The sequence below is a fragment of the Rhinolophus sinicus genome, chromosome 4 (genome assembly GCF_057876585.1).
Source record: "Rhinolophus sinicus isolate RSI-liver-muscle chromosome 4, RSI-T2T, whole genome shotgun sequence".
Lineage (NCBI taxonomy): Eukaryota > Metazoa > Chordata > Mammalia > Chiroptera > Rhinolophidae > Rhinolophus > Rhinolophus sinicus.
The window spans coordinates 67,542,544-67,566,868 of record NC_142504.1 but is presented as its reverse complement, the minus strand read 5'-3'; the positions used below and the strand labels follow the sequence as shown (position 1 = coordinate 67,566,868).

The 24,325-nt window shown below is 36.5% G+C and overlaps 2 protein-coding genes and 1 long non-coding RNA gene across 14 annotated transcripts in view; 2 read left to right on the top strand and 1 right to left on the bottom strand.

Moving 5' to 3' along the window:
• The window catches only part of NDUFV2 (NADH:ubiquinone oxidoreductase core subunit V2), a 32,285-nt gene extending 26,083 nt beyond the window's left edge, over positions 1-6,202 (top strand). Inside the window, exon 8 of the mRNA XM_019712595.3 lies at positions 6,050-6,202. Coding sequence (XP_019568154.1) covers positions 6,050-6,143 — 94 coding nt within the window. The 3' untranslated portion in view covers positions 6,144-6,202. The remainder of the gene's footprint in view (positions 1-6,049) is intronic.
• LOC148758399 (uncharacterized) overlaps positions 1-10,620 on the bottom strand; it is a 245,337-nt gene extending 234,717 nt beyond the window's left edge. For all 8 annotated transcript variants that reach the window (XR_016021136.1, XR_016021135.1, XR_016021141.1 and 5 more), the window contains exon 1: positions 10,176-10,620. This is a non-coding gene — a long non-coding RNA (uncharacterized LOC148758399). The remainder of the gene's footprint in view (positions 1-10,175) is intronic.
• Positions 10,621-10,882: 262 nt separating this feature from the next.
• Positions 10,883-24,325, top strand: part of ANKRD12 (ankyrin repeat domain 12) — a 135,675-nt gene continuing 122,232 nt past the window's right edge. The window contains exon 1 of one of the 5 annotated variants that reach the window (XM_019712593.3): positions 10,883-11,194. The gene's annotated coding sequence lies outside the window, so the exon portion shown is untranslated. Of the gene's footprint in view, positions 11,195-11,583; positions 11,658-24,325 lie in introns of those variants that run through there. The other 4 variants (XM_019712592.3, XM_074340361.2, XM_074340360.2 and 1 more) reach the window with 4 other exon arrangements.

Genomic DNA, 24,325 nt, shown 5'->3' with positions numbered 1-24,325 from the left:
AGGGAAATTTACTACATATATAAATCTATTCCATTGTTTAAAAGTTCACATTGCCAGAATATTGACCCAAAGTCTATCTTCTTCTAATTTCCGACTAAAGGTCTAATTTGGCCCTTTGAACCAACATACAATAATACACTTCCAAATGACAGCTCTTCAGTTACTTGAAGTAGTTATCTTGTCTTCTCCATATTTTTTTCTCAGATTTAATATCCACAGTCGTTTCACTCTTTTTCCTTATATGACAAAGTTTTGGTCTCCTCCTTTGCAGGTTTTGTAGTTGGCTAATGACTTTCTTAATGTGATATACTTAAACTAATCACAGTATTTGAGAGATGTGCTTAGCATTGTGGGACTGTCTCCTTTGTTCCAGACATTTTGATGGTAATAATGCAGCCTAATTACATCAACTCTCACTTCAGGTACATTACACCATTAATTGCACATATAGTCCGTTAGAATGCCTAGATATTTTTCAGCTTAAACCCTGTTTATCCATTTTTCTTTCCTCCTGCAGTTGTTTCATACTAATGACTTTTCTTTGAATTATGAAACTGAACTTTTGCTGCTAAACAAACCCCGGTTTCATATCTAAGTGTTCACATTACTCAAAACTCTCTCTTAACACCAGGAAATGTTTGCATGGTTGTATACAATTGTAATCCTTTTGTGAGTATTTCTTTTTTTTCTTATATCGTATAAAATTTCTTCCTTTCAACATAGATTTTAATAGTCTTATGGTATTCTAATATATTAAAAGAACTATGATGTGCTTTTTATTCCCATTTTAAGATACATTTTCCTACTTTTTGTTATAAATAACAATTCCCTGAAGGTGAATTACTAAATCAGAGATTATGGAGTGGTTCTGTAGTCTGCACTCTAAAAGTATTCACTTGTTATTCTGGCAGACTAATAACACTACCTAATAAGAAAAAGAGGTCAGTTGGGGGTAACTGAAGTTTAGTAAAGGCAAGCTGGCCCCTATTGACTATTACTTTTTTTTCTAGGAAACATACACTACTTTTAAGACTTTAAATTGAATTTGCTTAAAGAAGTTTGGCATTTTGTTCCTAGTTCCTCACTTTCGTGGGCTACACTTATATTTTGGGGGTAAAACATTTCCATTGTGAAAAATCATTCCTCTTTATGGAGGCTATTTAAGTGAAGCGTTTTGTCATTTAACATTACAATATCTTTCTTAGCCACTGGTCCTATCCCTTACTAAGTCTTGCTTCAAATGTAAGCACCCTCCACCCCTGCAAAACAAAGTCCATAATATTTTCCACAAACTTCAGCTTGTTTTTAGGACTCAGCTATGATTTTTTGTTTTGTTTTTAAATTTTTTATTGGGGTATATTGGGGAACAGTGTGATTTTCCAGGACCCATCAGCTCCAAGTCGTCATTGTTTTCAATCTAGTTGTGAGCACAGCCCACTGGCCCATGTGGGAATCGATCCGGCAACCCTGGTGCTATGGGCACTGCGCTCCAACCAATTGAGCCAACTGGCCGCCCTCAGCTATGTTTTTAAATAAGTTTATACTACTTTTGTATTTGTACTTAAACACATAACTTCTTTCAACTTTTGGGTACTTTAGTTATATTTGTTCACAATATTTCAAGTACAGATTTCCTCATAAAATCCACTTGGTTTCTTTAGATGTCCCCTTTTCTACTGATTACCATGTTTCCCCAAAAATAAGACGTAGCCAGACCATCAGCTCTAATGCATCTTTTGGAGCAAAAATTAATATAAAACCCGATATTATTATATTATATCATAATTATGTTACACCCGGTCTTATGTTAAAATAATGTTAATTTTTGCTCCTACTGTCTAATATTAATTTTTATTCCAAAAGACGCATTAGAGCTGATGGTCTGGCTAGGTCTTATTTTCAGGGAAACACAGTAATTTGTAATTCTGTAGTCATACTTTTGCCATTTAGAACCTACTACTTCCCTTCTATCAATCACAACATTTATCCAACATTAATTGCCTGCCATACAAATAGAAAGATAGTTGCTTTGTGTACTTTATTGCATTCCCTTGCCATTCATTTATTTCACACACATATTTGGGTGTGTGCTACGTGCCAGGCACTATTTTAGGTTGTGCTCACAATTATGAACAAGGTAAAGTTGTCAAATATCATATATTCTAGTGATGGAGACAGACAACTAATGTAATATCTGAGCAATAAATGCTATGAAGAAAAAGCTGGTTTAGGGGATAGAGAATGATTGGGGATACATTTAGTCAGGAGAGGACTGTCTGAAGTGTTAACATTTGAGCTGTGACCTGACTGAAAAGCCCAAAGAAACCATGTAAAGAACTGGAGGAACAATGTTCCAGGGAGGGGAAAAGAGGATATATTAAGGTCTTGGAAGGAAAATAAGATGACAGTATGTTTGCAGTGAGGTGATAAGGAGGAAAGTGGTGGAAGGGGTCAGAGAGGTAGACGGGCACAGATAAAAAGCTGTCTTGGAGTCTTTTCAGTATGGAATGAATATGAGTGATCTTGTTAAAATTATTATCCTAGTTGTTGTGTGGACAGTGCTTTAAAATTTAGTGGATGTTGTGGGGCAGAGGAATGATGAGTGATTTCTAGCTTTTTGGTCTGAGCACCACCTTAGTGGTTCCTTTAAATAAAATGGAGAATATTTGGGGTAGAACAAGTTTGGGGAAGAAAAGTCACATTGTTTTGCACATGTTAAGTTAGACATCCATGATAGATGCTAAAAGGTAGATATGAGCCTGGAGCTTAGGGAATAGAGTAATGCTGGTAATGTGAATTGGGGATTCTTCAGTTGTTATTTATGATGGTGTTTAAAGCCAGAAGTCTGCATGAAATTACCAGGGATAAAATTAGACTTTGTTGTTGTTGTTATTTAATATAGGAGACACTATAACATCATTGTATTTTAACATTAATAAACAAGAACTAAGTACCACAGTTAAGAATTTTTAACATCTGATTATAGTAGGAATGTTGCTTATCAGTAATTGTAAATAGTTCTTCAATGAGATTTTTTTTGTTAGTGTTCTAGGTTTGAGCCAAAAACTAGAATTATTGGTTTCTGAACCTATTTTTATTTCCTACTTATCAACTCTTATTTAAAAAGCAGAAATTTTATTTTTCAATAGTTGCAGAAGGTCCACCAATGGTATATATGAAGATTGTAATTGGAAATGATAATTCTAAAATGTCTTCCCAGCATATGAGAACAACTTTCCCTCCTTCCCCAAGTTAATTTCTTGGATATATACGATAAAATCACTGTGATGATAGTAATACCCAAAATACAGTTATAATTATTCTTTGAATTAACCAAAGCTGGCTAATTCTTTTTTATTTGTATTTTTATACTAAAGCTCTCTGCTCACCTGTTTGAAACAGGTACTTAATGTGAATCTTTGAGTAATAAGAGATATTAAAGTGGTTCAATAGTAACTGATTTCTGAGTAGCACTACGAGGTGTACCCTGGCCAAAATTAGTAAAAGATGATGTCTCTATGTGGTTCAGAACTACTTTTTAATTTTTGGTAAATGATGGCTAGAAAGAAAATACTAAACTGATGACAAGACAGTAGTCTTTATTTTGACATTAATAAACAGATATTTGCGTGCTGAGATTGTTCTTATTTTCAGTTCAAGTACTGAACATGACTTCTAAACTTTTCAAATTACTAATTAATATATAAATTGTTTTTCAGTATGGATTAGCTAAAACTAATTTTAAATCCAATTTGAATTCTTCATGTTTAGTTTCATAAATATATCTTAAATTTTGCAGAATTCTGTGGTGTGCGGATAATATCTGAGGTATAAGAAACATAGGCTACAAAGTATATATAAAAATACATAGGTGGTTGCTGATGGATAATTTTTTTTTATACTAAAAATAGGGGCAGTAGTGGTGAATATAGCTCAGTGATATTAAAAAGATAAGCACTAAGCTTTCATAAAGTAGCTTTTCTTTAAAATGTACTTTCTTTTAAAGCTGTAAGAACTGTACAGAAAAGCCAAGTTTTCTAGAATGCAAATGAATTAAAATGATGAATGTACAAATAGCGTTGGAATGTCTAATTTACCTTTTGAAGTGTGATGAAAAGAACAGGTTAATTGTTTTAAGCATAACATATAAGGGAAATAATTTCTTTTTTATTAAGTGAAGGACCCTAGTGTAAATTGTGGCTATCAGGTGAATGGATAGGGCTTAGATAACTGCCTCTCTGTTAGTGTTCTGAGGCATGTTTACAGATAAAATGAGGGGAAAAGTTAGATGATTAGTAGATTAAATACAATTTGTATAGGCTTTACTGGAAGGTTTTACAGCCTTTATAATATTTTAATATGTATTTTGTGAATGGTGAGGGAAGGAGAAAGTTTGCAGACAGACAACGGATTCCTGGAAGTTCTTTTTTCCCCTCAAATATGACATGGAACTGTCATTTCATGGAACAAACGTCAGAAGACTGGACCAGGATATTCTTAAAATAACTGTCTTACATAAAATTCTATAATACTGTGAAGAGCTCAGGCAGTGTACATGGTTAATTCTTCCATTTATTGTTCCAGAAACTTCGGTTTTTATAATCTTCTTAAAGTGGTCCTTTGTGTTGATAAAGAGGGTAGCTGAGCTTAAACCACAAGAGGGAACCTAGTAAAAGAGGAGGAGATCCTCCAAAATAAATTTCATTATTTCATTTGCTGTCCAAGAGCAGCAGGTGTACCTATAGTACTAGTTAACAAAAGAATTACGAAGCCAAATACTATTTTTTATTAAAGTTAAATGTCATTTTGCGCCACTTAAATCCTACATCAGTTTTAGGCTCTGACAGATAGTACAGTGTCTACTTTTTGATCCGGTTTTCATAGTGACCCTATAATGCAAATGTGTTAACAAATTTCTGACTTTGTAGGCATTCTTTGTTACAATAATCTATTTAGTTATTTGCATTATGTAATATAATAGATTGAAAGATCTTATAAATGATTATGTGGTGTCACTTTCCTGTCCCCTCAACAAAAAAAGATTTCCTAGAGCTCTAAAAACAGACCTATAAGATGGATGACAGAATGTAAAAGGCAAAGCCAGAGGGAATAAAAAGATGTAAATTGAACAAGTTCTTCAGCTAAAATCTGTGGCAGCAAAAAGGTAAATTAACAAAGCCAGGGAATAGGAGGGGTGAAATAGGAGTGGGTTCTGAGCTGAACGCTAGCAACAAAGGTCAGACAGGGCAGAGGTTGAGTGATTACCTGGGAAACTATGTGTGGGGCTGAAACTAGACAGGTTCTTCTACCTCTCCGCTGCTTCTCTTCAGATTCCTACATAAGGACCTGTTCTTGTTTTCTTTGTGGTTATGGTAGCAACTCTGGCCTGGAACCTGTTTTTTGAAAAGTTAATACAGCCTTTAAAAATATAAGTACAAATAGATGTTTTTGTCTTTACTGCTTAATTTCCTCAAGGAATCCAGTTTCTGTTTATTTCCAAATATAGTGTATAAATGTATATTCTCTTCTGTCCACCATGACAGATGTCAATCTAAGTAAAATTCAAATATAAAAATAAATGTAGTGCTTTGGTTTATTAAAACATGTTTTTTAAAATGTCCTCTGTGTTGGGTTATTTTGCTATAGTTTGGCTCTGATCCTTAGGCAGATGCTGAATCCCCCAAGCCTTGCTTTCTGTATCTGTAAAATAAGGACAGTATCACTTGTCTCATGGCATTATTGAGCTCAAATAAGCAAATAATGTATGTACAGTGCTCAAGAAATGGGAACTAGTATTAGTATTATTTTTATATTTTTCATATTTATAGTGAGTTTTGGTATTTGACATGTTAGTTTTCATGTTTACCTTTAAGAAGAGAAAGTCTTGCAGCAGTTGAAATGTTTTGATTAAATAATCTATGCTAGTTCTTGGGGAAAAATAATTATTTAACTGGGCTGTTGTGAGGTAATAATTATATTATTTTTAAGTAAAAATTTATAAATGGTAATCATTAATAGTCAATTTAACATTACTTCCTTTTCTTTTCAGGAGTGGACGCTTCTCTTGTGAGCCAGCTGGGGGTCTTACCTCTTTGACTGAACCACCCAAAGGACCTGGTTTTGGTGTACAAGCAGGCCTTTAATTTATATTCAACTGTAAATATGTCACGGGGGAAATAAAGTGAATCTCCTATCGAAATAAGTTTTTAATATTGTTCATGTCAATCTGTGTACACCTTGGTGGTAACCTAGCAACTTGCAGCTGTAAGTACGTGTCAAAACTTCAGAGCTCCATTTTAAAGTCGTCTGCTCTCTATAGCTAACTATGAAGACATTATTTCGTAATCTAGTTAATAGGTACTCCAACATCACCTGTTTTCAACTGCCAGGTCACTTATATTAATAATACTACGTTATTATGAAATAAAAATTCTGTCAAATTTCAAATACATTTGTTTTCCCATCTTTAGCCATAGCCAAGTCTTAAGTTACCATGATCTTTCTATAAACCTTATTTATATCAGCGTTCCCTTTAAACATTTTTACATTTATAGCACACAATTGTTAATGTATTTCCATTTGGTAAGGGACACTTAAAGCAGACGAGGTGTAAGGAGGATAAGCTGGTTGTCATTTTTAAAGAAGTAAGGTACAGATCTCTTTGACATTATCCTTAGCTATTCTGACACTGCACGTATACAAAAACTAATTTGGGGAAGAAATTGAAAGTACAGTCTGAGTTGGAAAGATCAGTGGATATGCAAAATATACTCCAGTTAAATGCATATTACAACTTAGAAGAAAGCATAAAGCCTTTTGTGTATTTTATCCATTTCAAGAAGCTAGCTATAGTACATTCGTTTTGCAAGTTGAAAAAAAAAAAAATCATAGCCAGCTTGAATGCAAGGATAAATCTAATCCAGTAATTTTAGGGCTTCTCAAAGTCACTGGTTGGCTTTGCTGTTGTGACACTTAGAACTTATGAGACTTTAAAACATTATTTTTAAGAATGTCTTTAAAAATTAGTTTTTACCTTAGATGGGAAACAATAACTAATTTTTTAAGTAGCAGAGAAAGGTAACACAATGAAAATGACTCTTCTACCTTAGAGCCTTGTTGACTTTTCAGTAGGCAACTACTTTTACTAGTTTCTTATCCCTTTTTTTAAGTCTAGACAGATAGACTATTTTCTCTTTGTTAACTGTTAAGCCTTTTATTTCAAATTATGAAAAAACATATTTCTTTAAATTAATGCTACTATTGACTTTTATACAAATATCTTACACTTTGACATTAAAAAAAGTTTTTAACTAGAAGAAAAGTTAGGAGTTCAGATACTGAGTGAAAAAAACAGTCATATATTAAGGATATGCACTGGTTATCAACTTTTGTGTAACATTTTAGAAATAGAAAATTAATTTAAGGTCATTATAGGCATACTGTTATACCATTATCAAAAGATATTCTGTAGTTCTTAAATCATCACTTACATTGTACTGCAGTGGTATATTAGGATTGTGAGTTGACTTAATTTTTTTTTTTGCCCATTTCTCTTGAAAATCCTATTACAATTTTAACACAAAAGGACTGCTTTTAGTGATAGTGTCTCTAACTAGCTTTTAAAAACATCTGGCAAGTAAAATTTCATTACAGTAACCCAAGATGGTTCCAAAATGTATATGAATACTATTAAAATTTTCTTGCCAGTTTCCAGGAACTGGAGCTGACAGCTGTATCCCAGCCTATTTTTGAAACCAGAAGGGAGAGGTAGGCATTTGTTTACCACCACTCACTCCCTCACTTTCCCTTCTCAGTTCTTTGTGCTGTTTTTTTAAAAAGGTATTTGGGGGAGAAAATTTACTTATTGCTGTCTAATGGCAAAAATAAACCAACAAATCAACTTTTCATTCTCCCTATTGGCAAAGAATCTAAAACCTGTTTGGGTTTTTGTTTGTTTTGAGGGTTGTTTTTTGGAGCAGTTATTGAAAGTTGCTAGGGAAAAAGAGCTACTACTGATTGCTCATAATTACTTGCTGTAATGGGGCCACTGCTCTGGAAAATTTTACAGTACATGATAATAAGTATTCATTGCAAAGACCTTACATCTGCATAGATTAAGTTTTATGATAAGCTATGATCTGAGATTGTATTTTCCATTTATTTTCACCTTGCTGAAATATGGCAGGATTTTTTAAATGATCTAACTGGACTTAATGTAGCAAAACATAAGAGTAGTTGATTCTAAAGGTGTGAAGACCTAAATTAAGTTGGCAAGTAAATCTTGCAGAATGGCTTCTAGTTCAGATATCAGATATAGACATTTTAAGTGTCTGCTAGTAATAACCCTAAATAAATTTGATAAAACTTAACTTTGGCTAAGAGTGATGTTTAATGCTTGGGGTTGTTGGCCTCCTTGCACTATTAAGAAAACATATTTTACCCACTCGATGAAAATGGATTCTAGAACTTGAGCCAACGAAAGATAGCACTGTACAATTAAAAGCCTTAGCAGCTTACTAATCAACTAGGTCGTGGATGTAAACTAGCTTTCTTCAGGCTTCTTTTGAAACCTATCCATAATATTTATAAGAATTTCTTGATTTATACTTCTACTTGCACATTAAAAAGGAAAATTAGCTCTTCTTGTCTTCATAAATTTCATTAGGCCTTTTTGAATAACATTTTTAATGATTTATAATTTGCCACATATAATCTTAATAGGAGCTTCATTAAAAAAAATTTTTTTGCAACTTGATTTCTACTGTGAACTTTCATAGGTAGTATCCTATTGAGCATAGTCAGTACAGTAGCCTGGATCACCACTGCCATATGAGTCTTTCATGTGTTCAGTGATTTTAAGTAATAAGGTTGTACATACAGCTGTTACCATAAATTATGGTTTATTTCAGCAAATTCAAGATTACCTTTCAATTTTGAACTGAGGTGCTTAACCTGCTACAGAAATAGCCATGTCCATTGCCATCAATACTAATTGACCTCCCTGTGACAGTGAATTAAATGGGAACAATCTCAATGATTTGAAGAGATGTCAGAGTTGGTTAAATTTTTAGTGGGTTTCTTTTCTTTGTATTTCATGCCTTAAATAGCCAAACTAAATGCAATAGTGTTCCACCTCTAGCCACAAGGTGCTCTCTATTAATGTTGGTGTCGTGTGGGAGACCCTGCTCGCTGTGCCATTTGTCATGCGAGGTGGCCTGCGGGGTCTCTGGTCCCGCTCCCCACTTAAGAATGTAGGATATGGCTAGGCCAGAAAGGAACACCCACGGAGCCATAGATAGGGGAGTCATACCACTATATTCTCCCTGGAGACTGGATCCACACGACCTGCAACCTGCTGTCCACTTCTCTGCCTGCCAACCAAACGATTGACCAGCACAGCTGCGGCAGTTATATCAGTGGCTAGTTGGCTAACTGGGTACAGCTGATGGTCAATTAGCCACAGCTGATGGCCATCTACTACCCGAGCCAGCACCTTTCCACGTGAGGCTGAGAGCCTGGAAACTGCTCTCTGGAACTCTGTCCCCACAGTTGGACTTAGTTTTCGAGTGGGGAAATCAAGAAGCTAGAAAAATACACTGATCTTGAATGCAAGTTTAAGCTTTATGTAGTAACTTTTTGGGATTTAGCTGTCAAGTCTGAAATGCCACATCTGTGATTGGTGACAAAGGACTCATCAAGTCAATGGGGTGCTGTAGTTTAGAGGCCACTATTAACAAGGGAGGTGCTTTCACTCCAATTATGTAACCCCTTTGGTAATTAAGGCATGCACAAATTGTCGAGGATTAACCTCGATGTAAATAAAAAGCATCCAGAAGGAAGTCAGAATAAAAAGGTTTCCCTCCAATTATGTAATCCTTTTGGTGGTTAAGTAAAAGCATGTACAAATCGTCATAGATTAACCACAATGTAAATACAGTGTCCAGAAGGAAGTCAAGGGTACCCGCTGCTAGGAGACGGTAAATTTTCCTAACGCACTCTTCTCCAGGACTTAAGAAGTTTCCTCTAAAATACCATCTCGGATGTGGAAAAATACTTAAATTTCTCGGAAAAGGTCATTCGAAGGTGTGAATGGGAGAGGACGTATTATGCAGTGTATTACCCTCGCGGCAGGTGTACACTATCGTTCTTTTCCGGAACGGGTATTAGGGCCCTACCTGGCACAGGTGACTGCGCGCACGCCACCGCCTCGCCAAGCTCCCAGCACGCGTCGGGGTCGCGCGCTATCGCGCAGGCGCACTGAGGCGCAGACCTGGGTGCTTCTCCGCGATTCGCCTCACCGATGCTCGGGATCCTGCCTTCTGCGTCCGCCCAGTATAGCAGTCGAGTTCCTTCCTTTGCCTCAAACCGAGACCGCAGCATTGTTTTCCAGGGTCCGAGGTCACAAACCACTCGCCCCGCAAAAAGAACGTGAATACCCTATGTAGAACCTATTTTCATCGCCCGCCGCCATTTCTAGAAGTTTCCAGTCCGATCCATTGCAACGGTCGCCACAAAAAGCGACTGCAGATCCCGCTGGCCCAGCAGTTGTCAGCGGCGCCTGCACTGCTTTCTTGCTTACCCTTTGATTTCCCCCTCCCTTCCCAGGCCGGTGACGGCAGAGGGGAAGCGGTAACAACCGGGTAGGGTGGGGAGAGGGACAAAACTGCAGGGAGGAGTTCCGGCCTGAACCGCCACCCCCGCCTCCCACTTGGTAGGTTCCGACACCCCGCCCCGCGGCTCGGGAAGCTTCTCAGAGCTGAAAGAGAGGCGGGGCAGCGAGGAAGGGCCGGCGGAAGGGGCGGGCCAGTGCAGGGGGCGGGGCGGTCACGCCGCTGGTCCCGTGCCCGGGGAGTCACGTGCCTGTGCCATAGCCAATCACCGGTCGGCGCTGCCCTGGGAGTGAGGAGGCTGTGGTGAGAGACGGACCGAGACCGGAGATGTTTTCAAGCCTGGCTTCGGCGGCGTTAGTGGCGGTTGCAGTGGTGACGAAGACAACGAGCGCGACGGCAGCGCCGAGGCACTCGTTCAGGGGCTAAAGTCTCCTGCGTCGACCGTGCCCCGGGTCCGTGAGGGCTAGGGGGGGCGTGGCGACAGGCGAGGAGGAAGAAGGGGCGCGGTTTCGAGCCCGGTCCCCGGCGCCTGGGAGGAGACCCCTTAGTTCTGCGCTGCTCCAGTCCTCCATCCACAGAGCAAGGTAGGGGACGCACCCTGTCCACCCCGTCCCACTCCGCGCCGCCCAGTCACGTCCAGCGGGAGGCGCCGCCAGGCTGACGGTGACAGGCCGTTAGTGGCCCCGGCGCGAGTCCGCCCCGCCCGCCGCGGTCCCTCCAAGAGTCCCGAGGAGCCACGGCGCAGCTGGCACTAGGGGCGAGGGACGCCGCACTGGGTGGGGGCGGTGGACTCAGCGGAGCGACCCCCGCCACCGCTCCCTGGGTTGGGCTGCCACCGCCGCCGCCTCCCGGAACATGGCGGGGCCGGGAGGAGCGTGTGCGTGCGAGTGTGCGCGGCCCGAAAAGGCGCCGCTGGCGTGCCGCGGCCGGACCCGGCGGGGCGGGGCGGGGCGGGACGGGACGGGGGTGGGGGCGCGCCAAGCCCGCCGCGCGCGCCTGCCGGCCCGCGGGAGACCGCCGCGGCCCCTGCGGGAGGGAGCATCGGAGGTACTGGGGGCTGGGGAAGAGGTGGATGAAAGGGAGAAGGGAGATTGCTGCTTTAATAGTCTCAAGGGTAAGGTGAGCGGCCACGCTGCGGTTCTGTCTTAAATGCCAGTGTAATCTGTCCTTGCTGCATTGGGTAGTCGGGTCTCTGCATCGTTTTGTGAGTGCCCGTTCGAATGGTGTTCGTAGACCCTTGGAGCGCGTCAGGTTCTTAGATCTTATTTTGAGGGGTAATATGGTGTGACGCATCCTGGAGGATCCCAAAGCGTTGAATAAACGGTTGTACAAAGAGGTTACCGAAGCCCAGCTGACAGCTGTTTTAATAATAACAGTAAGAAACAGATTAGGATTGGAAGTTAACATTATTGCACCAGTTGAAACAGTATGAAACATTTTAAGCAGTGTAGTCGAAGTTGTCATTTCCACTGGATACTCGCGGTTAAAATGCTAACGCGGGTGAAATGGGTTGCAGATCCAGTGATCTGTAACAATTTGGAATTACTATCTCTAATCTTGAAGTTGAAATGAACCTGTGTTCTCAATCATGTATTCCTTTTTTGTTGTTTTAAAAACGGTTTATGTAAATTGTAAAGAAAGGCGAACTCGTAAAGTAGCTATTTTTAAATAAATTGACTGTTTATTAAAAACATATGCTCAAGTAAGCTGTTAAAAATCTTGGGCACTGATCTGTTTCAGTTTCTTCAATCATACAAAGGGTTTCCTGGAGATTAGCTCAGAACTGGCAGAACTTAGGCTCTATTGGTGCCAAAAGGCTTAAAAACAAAACGCGATAGTATCGACAGTGTAAGATCAAATTGTTATATTAACTAATCATGCTGTTGGGAGAAGTCTTCAATTTGGGCTATACGCAAAAACAAATAGATTCGAAATGTTTCCCCAGGAGATTATAGGCAAGAGGAGAAACGTTTTACTACTTAACGATCTTTTGTAGTTGGCCCAAGCACTTACTAAATTTCCAAAGGTCTGCAGACAGCTTGACTAACTAAGGTCACCCTTAACTATTCAGGGTATGTATTCTATTTTAGGGACAGGCAAGGTGTTAAAATGAAGTAAAACCTAAGTGTTAAGTGGTATTCATGGAAGGAAACGAGAAAAAAAAAATGCAGGATGTCTGTCATGTTTTTACTCTCTATAGTTGCCATAGTTGTTAGCATGGGTTTATGAACAAGCAGAGCTGGGAAAGTGGAAACCTTTGGGTATGTATTCCATGGAGAATATTTGAGGAAAAGTAGAGAGGACAAAAATATTCAGATAAGAAAGAACTTAGTAGGTGAATATGTATTGTATGCTATCTGCTTTTAGTTCTTTAATATCAGGAAGTGGGGAGGAAGCTTGAATTTTTTGGAGGGTAGGAGGGAAGACAGTATCCAACCAGTGTAATGAATATAAAAGGAAGACAGTTTTTTTTATCAAGATGCTTATATGTTACTTTTTTTCCCTATAGAAGTGGTTGAAAAATGTGACTGATACTCTTCTGAGGTAGATTGGAGAAATGGTATTAACGATATTTGGGAAACACTTCATTGGAAAGGAGGCTTTTTATTCTAAAGAATAAGAAGAATAGTAAAAATAATCAATTTCTTGATATTAAAGTTTCTTTAAACTATTGTTGTGTTTTAAGAGCATCATTTAAGCCTAAAAAGAGAATTATTTGAGATTAATTGTTTCTGTCATAGTCCATAAGAGGTTTAGACCACTTTCTGTATGTAAACTCAATGATAACTCGATGATAACATTTGTCAGATAGGCATGAAGAATTTGTCCAATAATGGTAGCGGGTTGCTTAAGAGCTATTGACACTACTTTCTGACTGGGAACTTGTTGCTAAAACTAACCTCAGTTTGTGTTTGTAAAATTCCTCACTGTGTAAAGAGTACATACAATCTTGGGAGATTTATCCTCAGAACTAGAAGGGACCACAAATTTTCTGATCTATTTCCCTTATTTTGCAGATGAGAAAATAAAGACCTAGTTAAGGTGAAATCACTTAATGAAGTTAGCAAAACTACTTAAAACAGTGTGTGGTTTGGGGCTAGAGATCTCGTTCTGTGAGGATTGCCTCTTTCTTAAGAAGTAGCATTAGTGGAAAGAACATTGAACTAGTGAGAAGGCCTGGGTTTGAATTCTTGATTTGTCACTTCCTAACTGGTTTTTGACAGATCACATTAACTGGCAGAACTTTGCCTCTTTAATCTACAAAAAATATTTTCTTACATAATTTACAGAATTGTTGGGTAGAACAAATGTGATTACATACGGATAGCTCATTGTATACCGTAAACTTTTATACATTTAAAAAGTGGTGAAGTTATTTTTTAAATAAATACAGTTCTTGCTGTGTAACAAGGTGTCATGATCCCTTGGTTTTTGCTTAGCCTTAGCTTTATTGTTTTCTTCACCTGCTGTTTTACAGATTATGACTCCCAGTAGATACATTTTCTGATCCGCACTTAGTTCTAATCTTAGTAAAGCCTCTTATGAACATTTTAAAAATTGCTGTTGTTAGAGCCTGACTTCCTCTGGAGAATATGGAGTTTCTTCATATAGCATTTAAAAACATTCACATATACACTCATGCATGCATAATTTGTTTCTTTAACAGTGGCTTTTTAAAAGTAATAGTGAAAGTATCTTAGTTGGAATGTTAATTTGTCTGTTGCTAGTTTCCAGATATGGCTATAACAGGAGATAATTTTCCTTTATAAACTCAGCTTTGAATAGTTCACGTTAAGGTTATCTTGTAGATCTAAAATACATAGAAATGTTAAGACAATTTTTGTTTATTGGCTTTTGCTGTTAAGTTTAAAGACCTTTTCTTGCAGTGCTTTAAATTGGTAATACTGGAAACCAATGTCAGTATTGTAGTATTACGTAGATTATTTGTAACTTTGAAGCTAAAGTTTATGAAAAACATTTATTGAGCACTTAGACTATGCACATGTCTGTGTTCAAAGTTTTAAGTGAAGCATTTCAGATAATTTTTATAACCTTATGAAACAGGTACTATTATTCTAACATGTGGCTGAGAAACGGAGGCTTTGAACAGTTATGTGATGTATAGGTATTCACAGACCTAAAAAAATGACACACTGTTGTTCCCATTCTTAACCACTTCTCTGTGTTCTGTCTCTGATCAAGTGTTTTAGCTGATTTTGAAAAGTTTAAGGCAGTGTTTCTTAAATTTGAGACTTCATGAAATATGTTTGGGGGCCAGCTATTATAATATACCATCTGCTGTGTTGGTCAAAAAACAAAAAACAAACAAAAATTCCGAAACCACCCAAAACACAAAAGTAGAAGAAAGAACTTATGAGAATCGTGAAAGATAGGCCAAGCCAGCCTTTCTGTGAGATGCTGATACAGTTTTTGGGTTTTGTTTAATGTTAGTTGTCAGAAGCATATTAGGCTCCACAGCTACAGAAGAACTGCAGTTAACATTACAACAGGCTATTCTAACAAGCTACACCTTGATATGGTTGTCATTGTTCTAAAGAAACGTATTTTAGTCAGAGTGACTGAAGAAAAAGATACTAACCAAACTCATTTAGGACTTTTATAAAGAAATAGATCCAGCAATAAGTTTTAAGATTGTCCAGGTTAAAATACAGCATCTAAGACTTGGTTTTCTGATTAGTGAGACCGTCCAAAATTTTAAGAAATTCAAACTCAAACTTAAGTTCTTAGAAAATTAAGTTTAAACACAGAAATGCTTCCAAATCGAGACAAGTAGAACAGGTAAATTATGAAGCCCCAAGTTATAGGGTAGAATTTGTTTTTTTTCCTTTGTCATTTAAAAATTGTATTATCTTTGGACAAACTCTTTAACATTTGTTTATTACACTAAAATTGTTTCAAAATATGTAGTTAACTTTTCTGGTTATCAGTTTGTATTTGTGCCATAATTGGGGAAAATACCATAAATATTAGTGATAAATACCATATTTTTAAACTACCTTATTGCTTGAAAGAGTTGTGAGAGAGCCCTGCAGCTTCTCAGATTTCAAATTTTCCTCCTACATAGGCGGTTTGTCAGCATTCTGCCTTCTAAAAGAAAACAAAAACCGTGCATGTCTCTCTCTTCCTATAAATAGCTATACTGACTCAGGATAAGACAATAGTGTGTTAAAAGTTATGGAGCTTTGTAGTTCATGAAGTACGTACTTTTTACATCCAATCTCTTGAATTTCACAACTGCTCTGTGACATCAGCAAAAACGTCGGCTAATCTGATGATATTGAACCATGAATAGAATCCAGGTTAAAATTCTCTGGAGTAATGTTAGACTCTGAAATTCACTCACGAAAGAAGCATTAGTAAACCTAAAGGAAGAGGAAAGAAACACATGAACTTTTATTCTCTCTTCCACTAAGTCCACATTATATACAGCTTTCTTTTTATCCTGTTCTACCACTTCTGAAACTTAAGCAGTATAGAAGTAAACACTAAAATCATTCATTATACCACTTTACTAATTAGTGGTGATGGTTAATGATGTTAAAGAGTTAAATGAGAAAATTAAAATTTCACAGAATGCTTCCTACTAAAATTTGCACAAAAATATTACAAGTAGGAATAAAGCCTTGGCTGGTATTTTGGAGTCCTATAGTCAAGTTAAAAATAAGTCTTTGTTACCAGAATTTAAATTAGACTCTTTGGAAGTTACTTGGTGATCAAAGAACTTTTATTGAGTTTCTGTACTGTAGGTACTGTTACTTTCATGTATGTTATTTTAATATATGATGAGTAGTTATCTTACGTATTATCTAGTTATGAAAATACTTTAAAAAGTTGTCACTGGTATATCTACAACTACAGATTCTAATACTCAAGAACTAACTTGAAATTTATAAGTGTTATGTAAATGTAAGCCTATTATTTTAAGAAAAAATTTTTCTTAAGATCAACCTAGTTCATTCATAGATTTATAATTGAGGTGATCACCCACGAGTGGTTACTCAGTCTTCCGAAATTATCTCTGTTTTCCAGGATTCATAAAAACATCCCAAGAAAGAAGATGAGTGTTCTCTTTAAGCTACAGTTGAACAGGACAAAAAATACTTCTTTACCAAGTTTCTATTTATCTTCCTGTTGTTGAAAGTAAACAGGAATGTTGGGCAGCAAATTGGTTTACTCGTTCTTCCTTTGTCCTTTTCCCCCCCTACTTGGCTTCTCCTTCCCCTTCAGGTGCCAGTGTTCTCTTGCTTTGCAAACACCCATACCTATCTGTTGGTTAACAATTTAAATTTGTGTTTATTAAAATTAAATTATATTACCACTTTCATTTTACATTTTAAGGCTTTTAACTTTCATTTTGGTATGAATGTGTTTGATTTTTAGCTATAGGAGTTTGGATCATTAGCCAATACACGGGGAAATAATCATTTGCATTTTCTCATCTATATGCTGACACTTCACATCCTTGGCTGTTTTTCTCTCTTTGTTCCTTTTTGCTCGAAATTTCTAAGAGTGGCAGTCATGAATTTAAACAATTTTAAAAACATTTTTATTAAGGTGTTTTAAGTTACAAAATTAATATACGCTTACTGTTAAAATTAAAACTATATAATAAATGGGTTAACAATTTTCCAGCCTCCCTTTACACATATTTTTTGTATGGACCAAAAAGGAGTTCTATAGAAAGTAACCTCACAGGGTGATCTCGTGAAGTTTATCTTAGTCACATTTTCCAGATGTGATTCAATTTAAATCAATGACTATATTGCTTACTTATAAACCTACCTTCAAATAAGTTGATGATATTAAGAGAAAAAAGCAGGATAAAATGATAGATTAATTTTGAGCCTTTTGGGGAAAAATAATTATTTTGTATCATGGATTTTCCCAAGGAGTGAAGCTCTTAAATGATGCAGTCTGACAACATGATGGGTTATTTCTGGATGTTAAATTTGAAAATAACTGGAATTCTTATGTTTTTACTTACGAATTTTCAAGTTTTACCACAGTGAACAAGTATTATGGATGTAATAAAGAAGGTTTTAAACACGGCATGATTAGGCAACAAATTATAAATAAATTCTTCTATGAACAGCATTCCATTTAGCATTTTTGAGGCAGGCATTTTGGGAAAATATCAACAAAGACAGTATTATATAGTCTTTGTCTTTTTAGGGCTTTATACACAAAACAGACGTGTAACAGCAGGACAATTTCATTCTTCAATCATTCAAATTTCTAACTGAGGTAGAAAGAAACATGGTAAGCCTTGCAAGGACATGGATCATGTCTGTCTTGTTCACTGTTGCACCCCTAATTCCATCACACTGTCAGAGGTCAGCATATGTGTATTGAATGACTGAGAATGTCAGTGACAGGAGAATGGTCTGAGTGGTATAAGAGGATGAACTGGGACTAAGGGAGAGAAAATGGGTAGCAGATTTGAGAAAGGCCATGATTACTAGGATAAGGGGCTTAATAGAAATGAATTTCCAAAATGGAGAATGATGTAATAACAGTTTTCTTTTTAGAAAATAATTCTAGAAGTATGGAATTTAAATAGAAGACAAGGAGATCCTTGAAAAGATTCTTAGATTTTATGGTTTTAGGTCCAATGCTAAGCATATACCTGAAGAATTCTCTGCCTGCATGGAACTTAAAATTTAGCAGAAAAAGCTAATTACTTAAAACAAAGGTGAATAATTAGGGAGCGGTTCTGTAAACATTATGAAGTTATATTGCAAATTCTTTAGTGGATATGTAGACCTGTAGCTTTCAAGCTCTCAAACAAATCTGTCCAAAAAAGACTGACTTGGACATTTAGGTTCAATTTTTGATGTAGAACTGTTCCATTCTTATATAGTCCAAAACTTAAGTTTTTAGGCATTATTTTTTACAGTATATTTGCTTTAATAGATAAAGCTATTCAATATTGGTACCATCAGTGGGCTTTGCCTTTTTTTTCCCCCCCAGTTCGTAGCATTTGTATGGTTACATATATATATCAGGAAATGTTTGTTTGTTTAAGTAAAACCAAATAACACCCATAATTCTTCTGCATTGGGGTTGGAATTTTCACAGTACCACTCTTTTCTTACAGCTAGTAGAATACAGTGAATTTACTCTGTGCTGGTTCCTCATTACCATATTTCTCCTTATCATTCTTAGCATACTTTGGCAGGGAAACATTTTACAATTCTAAATTACTCTGGCCAGAAGAGCTACCAATAATACATACTACTATCCTCAGCCAGTTTAGAGCATGTTTTCTTTTAAATATCCTGAAATAAGAAGTTAAACTGAATTCTTGTGCATACTACGGTAAGTAGGTTTATGTTGGAAATTGAGTGGGATACAGAAAAAGTGAGGTAACAGATCAGGACTAAAATAAGGCCCAAACAATTCAACCCTAGTGAGAAGTCATGTGGAAGCTACAATTGTGGCTCTAATTGAAGCAGTGGTGTAGCCTACACTGTTGTTGGGTCAGAGTGGGTATGCTATGAATAATACTTCCATTAACATTGCTGTCTCATGGGGGACTGATTTCAGCTACTATCTTTAACTGCATAAAGAGTTTGGGCAATAAGATGATTTTCAGGGTCATGGGCTTACATTGCAGAAGCAGTGATCATGATAAACTATTCTGTTTTTTTATGTTGTGACCTTTATCTGAATGTCTTATATTTTCATGTGCCACTGTTAAAATTTAACCGAATTACCTGAACAATTAAAAGTCCTTTCATTTAAGGCTAAACTATGTGCCGATTGTTTTTTAAAGAAAGCAGTAAAAGTGAGTTAGGGCATTATTTGGGATTAAACTGTGAGTAGTACTTAGAATAGCACCTGAGGTGTGATAGGTTGCTAAGATCAGCTGTTTTGTGTTTTGAGGAGGCAAGAGGGGGCAAAGTTACAATATCAAAACCTTTTTTTATTTTGACATATTTCAGATAATTTAAAAGATACAGAAAATAGCAAAATGAGCACCTGGGTATCTATCACCAGTTTAAGAATTAAACATTACAAATTCAATTGAAACCCCCTATATACCTTTCCTTGATCCATTTACTCCTCCCCCAGGGAAATTCCTATCTCTTTCTCTTTGCATAAACTTTTTCCTACATTGGCTTTTCCCTTTCTCTAGACCTATGTAGATTTGTTTCTTCAGAGTTCACCTCAGTGATTTTTTCCATTTTAACACTGTTGCATATTGTCTGTAACAGTAAGAGCTGTCTGACTAGGGGAGTTGAAAATAAAATAAGATTGTATACAAGAAGTAGAAATCTGTCTTAAAATCTAGGCAAAGGAAAGTTAGACTTCACCGGTGCATATGTGCAGAACAGAATTGATAAAGTAGGTGTGAGCATAATCTAACAAAATAATCATTTTAGGAAGATTAGTCTGGTAGCAGCAGTGTGGAGCAGTAGGTCTGAAAGGAAGTGAAGAATTACTGACTCATTTGGACCTTTTTTCCTCCTAATTACCCTACGTTAGTGATTTTATTTGGCCTCCAAACACTTGACTGTTTTGAAAGGAAAGAGCTGTTGGCATAATGCTTAATTACGGGTGTTTCTAGTTTTTAGGATCGGGGGATTACTCCTGACCCCTTTTAGAGTCTTTTGACAGTGAAGTGTACATGTAGTGGCTCTTAGATTTCTACCGTCAGCGTTGGAAATTGTTTAAGCTCCCAGTGCCAGAGATGCAAGTAAAGATGCCTAAACATTTTCTCTGTGCGGTTGCAGCCCTCTACTGGTCTATGGAAGTTGCACAATTTAGAACCCCATAGAACTAGAAGAGAGGTCAGTAAACTCAGCAACTCAATTTCAGAATCCTAGAACTTTGGAAGTCATTTATGCCAACTCTCCCAGTTGCAGGTGTGTGTTTTATCTATCCACCTTAACAATTCTGGGTGGACGGGGTATATATATATATATATATATGTGTGTGTGTGTATGTGTGTGCACATACACACTATTAGAAGATAAATTATTAGAAGATAAATAAAAGTAAATGCTAATTGCTTCTTACAAGTTATTTTCAAAGTATTTTTATAATACTTCCTGTTGCTGGAGCTAGAAACTTGCGTGTCATTCTAGCCTCCTTGTTCATGTTTACTGTTTCTCCCCACCTCACAATCTGGTTTAAGTCATCTTGTGTCTCATCTAATGCCTCTGTAGTCTTTTTTCCAAAGTTTCACCAACAGCATCTTTCTACTCAAATTATGTCACTACCTTTTTTAAAGACTTAAATTGCTTTTGTCATAAAGATCAATCAAACAACACAATGACTCACGATGTGACCCCTTCCTACTTTATTTAGCCTCATTTTCTAGCCCACTGTTTTTTCAATTTTTGCTATCCCTTTAATTTGGCCTGCTTTCTTGTGGGGCATGTGTGTTCACACCTGTGCTCCTGCTTATCCTTTTCCCTCTGCAGCCCTGTCCATACCTACCTGCGTTATAATTATCCTTAAGGCTCTCTTTCAGTATTTACCTCTTGAAATTCCCCACTCATACCTCCATATGCAACACCCGAATTGGGTGATCCCTTTGTCCTGATGCTATCATACTTCTGTAACATTCATTATTCTATATGATAATTAACTTGTCTTTTGTCCTTTAAAAGTTGTAAATTCCCTTTAAGCTAGAATTGTCTTTTTTTCATTTTTAGTTGTATTGCTTGGCATATAGATGCTTAGTAAATGTTGAATGATTCAACAATTGCATGAGCAAACGGGTATGATAAAGGAAATGCCCATAGTTAAATAATTAGATGTCACACAATTTTTTTGAAGTTAGGAGAACAGTTCTTCTAGACCAATGCTTATTTCATAATATACCTATATTAAGAAAAGAGGGGGAGATAAAGAATTGTAGCATTTTAGAGCTGAAATGGACCTCATTTTAAAACGAGGAAACTGAAACCTAAAGATTTTACTAGAAAGTTACAAGAACCCAGGTGTTGTAATACATTTATTTCTTTGCTAAATTTCTCAATGTATTTTGCCTTAGATTTGGCTAGGATTAGGTTGTTTATATTTTAAGCAATTGGACTAGCTAAATACTACTCTATTTTATACCGTAGGTTTACCTTTGTGGAATTTTGAAGGTGATATACCCGTATAGCTAAACCAAGGTGACCATTTATAATGTATTTATATAGTCCTCTGAATCATCTATGCTCAGGTTCCTAAAGAATATAAAATTTAGCAGCTCCAATGCAATGTGCACCTGTATTTACTGGATTGAGCTTCTGTCCTGAATTTTTTGCTTCCTTTCCTATTCTCGTGGCTGGGTTAGAAAACATAAAACATATAAAAGTATCTTTTATGTATTTTGCTCTACCTCCTTCTGAAGTCTCTCACCTGCCATTTTAGTATTTTTACCCCCTTTGGATTCTACCCAGAACACTGTAGTCCTCCAGAGCAAACCAAGTGGAAGTTGACCCATTTCGTTATTTAAAAATTTGTTATTTGAATATTATACAAGTAATACATGTTCATTATAAATGTTAATATAGAACTGTATAAAATAAATCATAAACATTCCTTAAGGACTTTTACAAACATTGTTTGAAGGACATTGTTGAGGATAGTTTGTTTTAAAAGATGTGGATGTTTATCTTCACCTTTTGCATGCTATTGGTTAAATTTGTGATTTTATGATACTGATTTGTTGGTCTGGCATACAACCATCATATTCTTATGGGAAAATGTTGTGGAATAGCTGCCAGAAAACATTGTGGTGAAAAAGCAACCATTGCTTACTTGGAAAGGTATGATATAGCACGATCCCTTTTCATAGTTTGAATTCTCACTTGAATGGCTTAAGTAGTTAAGGGAGGGAAGAAAAGTCCAGTTGATATCCCAGAAGCAGGACTATATTTTGAGCCCTTTTTCATTATTTTTTTAAAACCATTTTTAAAGTAGGGAATTAAGCTGTTTGGTCTTTGTTTAAGTAGGAAATACTTAGTTTATTTTTTATTCGAATGGTTTATTTTTTGCATGGGAAAACAGTAATAAGAGTGTCATAATTGTTTAATAACTTAAGCTATCATTTTTACATTCATAGAAAAATAGAATTTGGAGTGAGTGAAATTTTTCTAAACCTCTTATTCTGGAATCAGAATTTTGGCATGGTGGGAGAATTTCAATGTCATCTAACCTAGCTATAACTTTAAGAAGAAACAGAAATATTGAGAAGTGATGAAGGTCAATCAAAAAGTCAGTGGTAGATCTCAGAATAGAATCTTGGACTTCAGGTTCCCAGCTCAAATCACAAGGAAAGTAATCGTCACTTTGCTAACTCTTAATGATCATAGAATTCTGTTGCTGTGATTTGGTCCTTTACTAGTTGCCTTTTTTCTCACAACAGTTTTGGAGAACGCAGTTTTACCCCCAACACAGCTGCAGTCCAGGGAAGCTGGAACAAGAAAAATGTTAGGAATTTCCATTCCATCCTTATGGTTCTATCTCGTTAAGTAGAATGTAAAATTGGTAACTTTAGAGGCCAGCATTTGAATATTTTATATGCACTGAGGACTGTTCTAGGATATCATTTTGGTTCTCATAGCCTTAGCAGCAGAGTTTTATCATTTCATAACATAGATGAAGAAATTAAGAAACTTGGATTTTGTTTTCAGTTGTATTTAATCTAAAGTTGTACTTACTGTAATGTTCTGGGGACTTCGGGACAAGATGACGTACTGGAGAAGCTCCCTTTTTCAAATATATGGAAATACTAGATTAAAAAACATTTTAAAAATACACAGCTGAGCTTGAAAGCAAGAAAGAGGAATCTGCAGGTGCCTGAAATGGGAAAAGAACTCAAAGTCATAACAGAAAACGGAAATTGAAGTCCTAAAAGGAAAAGATATGCCTCTTGGTGTGTGAGCTTTAATGCAGTAGTGGAATCTACAGGTTCAGGAATGGCAGGGAGCTGAGCCCAGAACAGGAAGAGGCTGAATTATTCATGAATGGGGCCTAAAAAAGTCCCATCTATCAACCTGGGTTTGTATTTCCTGATATATCTTCTTACTATCCTTTTATTTTCAACCCTTTTTTAGTATCCTTTTGTGGTCTATTTTACAAAGTATATTGCTGAATCTTATTTTTATCCAGACTCTTATATTTTGATTAATGAGTTTAATCCATTTTCATTTATTGTAATAACATATATTGAAAATTATTTACATTCTGTTTACTTCTATTCATTTTCCACAGTTTCTTAATTAAATGTGTATCTTGCCTCCAAAGAAGACAGGTACTTTAACCAGTTTCTCACTCTTTTTTCTAGTCTCCTCCTTCCTACCTGTACCCCTTAATTTCCCAGTAGTCGTGTTTATGTTCTGTAGAATTTTAGTTCTTGATTGTTAGGGGCGTTCCTCAAGCATCCATTCTTACTTTTTGTATGAAATATGCTTCATTAGGTTATTCACTCACTCTTCTTCCCGTGTATCCCACCCATAGTGTCCTCATAGATTTATTTCAATTCTCGAGTGCTTACTTAAAAGCAATTTTCAAACAGTGTTTATATGTAAAAATCCTAAGTCCTTTCTTATGCCTAAAAACATCATTCATTAACCCTCACTTTTCAATAATAGTTTAGTTTGATTAAAGATTTGGGTTTAAAATTCTTTTTAGCATATTGAAAATATTACTACATTGTTTTCTTGCCTCTGGTGTTGCTTTTCGGAAGTTCT